At 65.1% G+C, this 1771-nt stretch overlaps 1 protein-coding gene across 1 annotated transcript; it reads left to right on the forward strand.

Moving 5' to 3' along the window:
• Nucleotides 1-33: 33 nt before the first annotated feature.
• On the forward strand, nt 34-1764 carry MNEG_8494 (putative E3 ubiquitin-protein ligase ARI7; the record flags this gene model as incomplete). The annotated part of the gene is made up of 4 exons (XM_014043037.1): nt 34-192; nt 416-960; nt 1406-1565; nt 1663-1764. 4 exons carry the CDS (start codon nt 34-36, stop codon nt 1762-1764), a joined length of 966 nt encoding a protein of 321 aa, XP_013898491.1.
• Between the last annotated feature and the right edge of the window lie 7 nt (nt 1765-1771).

Here is a 1771-nt window from a genome sequence, read left to right on the forward strand (position 1 = left end):
CACCTTGACCACCCCGCCTGGCTGCCCCAGTGCATGATCTGCTTTGACGAGTTCCGCAAGGAGTCCATGCACGCCGCGCCCTGCCGCCACTACTTTTGCGGCGACTGCTGGCGCGGCTACATCTCCAACGCCATCTCCTGCGGCCCCGCCTGCCTGGACCTGCGCTGCCCCCTGCCCGACTGCAAGATCGCGGTGCGCTGCCAGCAGAGGGGGGGGGTGACAGGGGGCACTGACTATACGTCAATGCACCCAGCATGCACTAGTGATGGACCTGCCTGCTGTGACAGGCTTGCCGTTAGTTGCTGCCAGCGGCACCTGCCACCTTCCAGTCAGGTGCATTCAATTGCGCATGCGAAACCTCAACCCCCTTTCTTCTGCTTGCTCCCCCCCCCCCCCCCCGGCCCAAAAAAACAAGGTGCCGTCCCCCCTGGTGCGGTCCCTGGTGGCGGCGGGTGACGTGGCCAAGTACGACCTCTTTGCGCTGCGCTCCTTTGTGGAGGACAACCGCTCCATGAGCTGGTGCACCGGCGCCAACTGCGACGCGGCGGTGGCGTGCCTGGTGGACCGCGCCCCCGACGAGCCGCTGGACGTGCTGTGCTCCTGCACCGCCACGTTCTGCTTCAACTGCAAGGAGGAGGCGCACCGCCCCGTGGGCTGCGACACCGTGCGGCGCTGGATCACCAAGAACTCTGCTGAGAGCGAGAACCTCAACTGGATCCTCGCCAACACCAAGCCCTGCCCCAAGTGCCACCGGCCCATAGAGAAGAACCAGGGCTGCATGCACATGACCTGCAGCCAGTGCCGCCACGAGTTCTGCTGGCTCTGCAACGGGCCCTGGGCGGAGCACGGGGAGCGCACGGGCGGGTTCTACGCGTGCAACAGGTTTGAGGTGGCCAAGAAGGCCGGGGAGTACGATGACGAGGCGCGGCGGCGCGACAACGCAAAGGCGTCGCTCGAGAGGTGGGGGCACCAGCCCGCGGGGTAGGGGGGGAGGGAGGGCGCGAGTACGTCAGGGCTGTGTGTGTGTGTGTGTGTGTGTGTGTGTGTGTGTGTGTGCTCGCGAGTACGAAAGAGCTGTGTGTGTGTGAGTGTGTGCTCGCGCGCGCGTGCGGCGAGGGGGTTGCATGTGGCTGCATGTCGTTGCACACGTGTGTATGTGTGTGTTTGTGTGTGTGTGTGTGTGTGTGTGTGTGTGTGTGTGTGTGTGTGTGTGTGTGGCCTGACAGCGCGCGAGAGGCTTCAGCGAGGGCATAATTGAGCCCGCGGCGGCCAGGTGTGCCCTGGCGCACCTGGTCCCTACGCTGAAACAAAAACCAGTCCACACATTGCGTGATTCAATTGAACGCCCAGCCCCATTCCACGGCCATCCCACACCCGCCACGACCGCCCACCCGCCTGGCCCCAGGTACATGCACTACTTTGAGCGGTGGGACGCCCACAACAAGGCGCGCGACAAGGCGCGGCAGGAGGCGGCGCGCACTGCGGGGGAGGCCCTGGAGCAGCTGAGCGACCTCACGCGCACCCCCACCAGCCAGCTCAAGTTCATAATGGACGCCTGGGCACAGGTGTCCGCGGGGGGGGGGGGCACCTTGTACGACTCTCAGGGCTTTGACCTGATGCCGCCTGCGTGTGTTGTCTCAACAGAGTGCTGCGGTTTCCCAGGTCAAGCTTAACGTGCGCTTCAGTCCGGCTTGCCCGTCAGGGGATCTCCTATTTCAGTCTGCAGCCCCGCCTACCCGCGGCCTCGGCTCGCTGCTGCCGTGACAAGTCC

Source organism: Monoraphidium neglectum (genome assembly GCF_000611645.1).
Source record: "Monoraphidium neglectum strain SAG 48.87 unplaced genomic scaffold scaffold01619, whole genome shotgun sequence".
NCBI lineage: Eukaryota > Viridiplantae > Chlorophyta > Chlorophyceae > Sphaeropleales > Selenastraceae > Monoraphidium > Monoraphidium neglectum.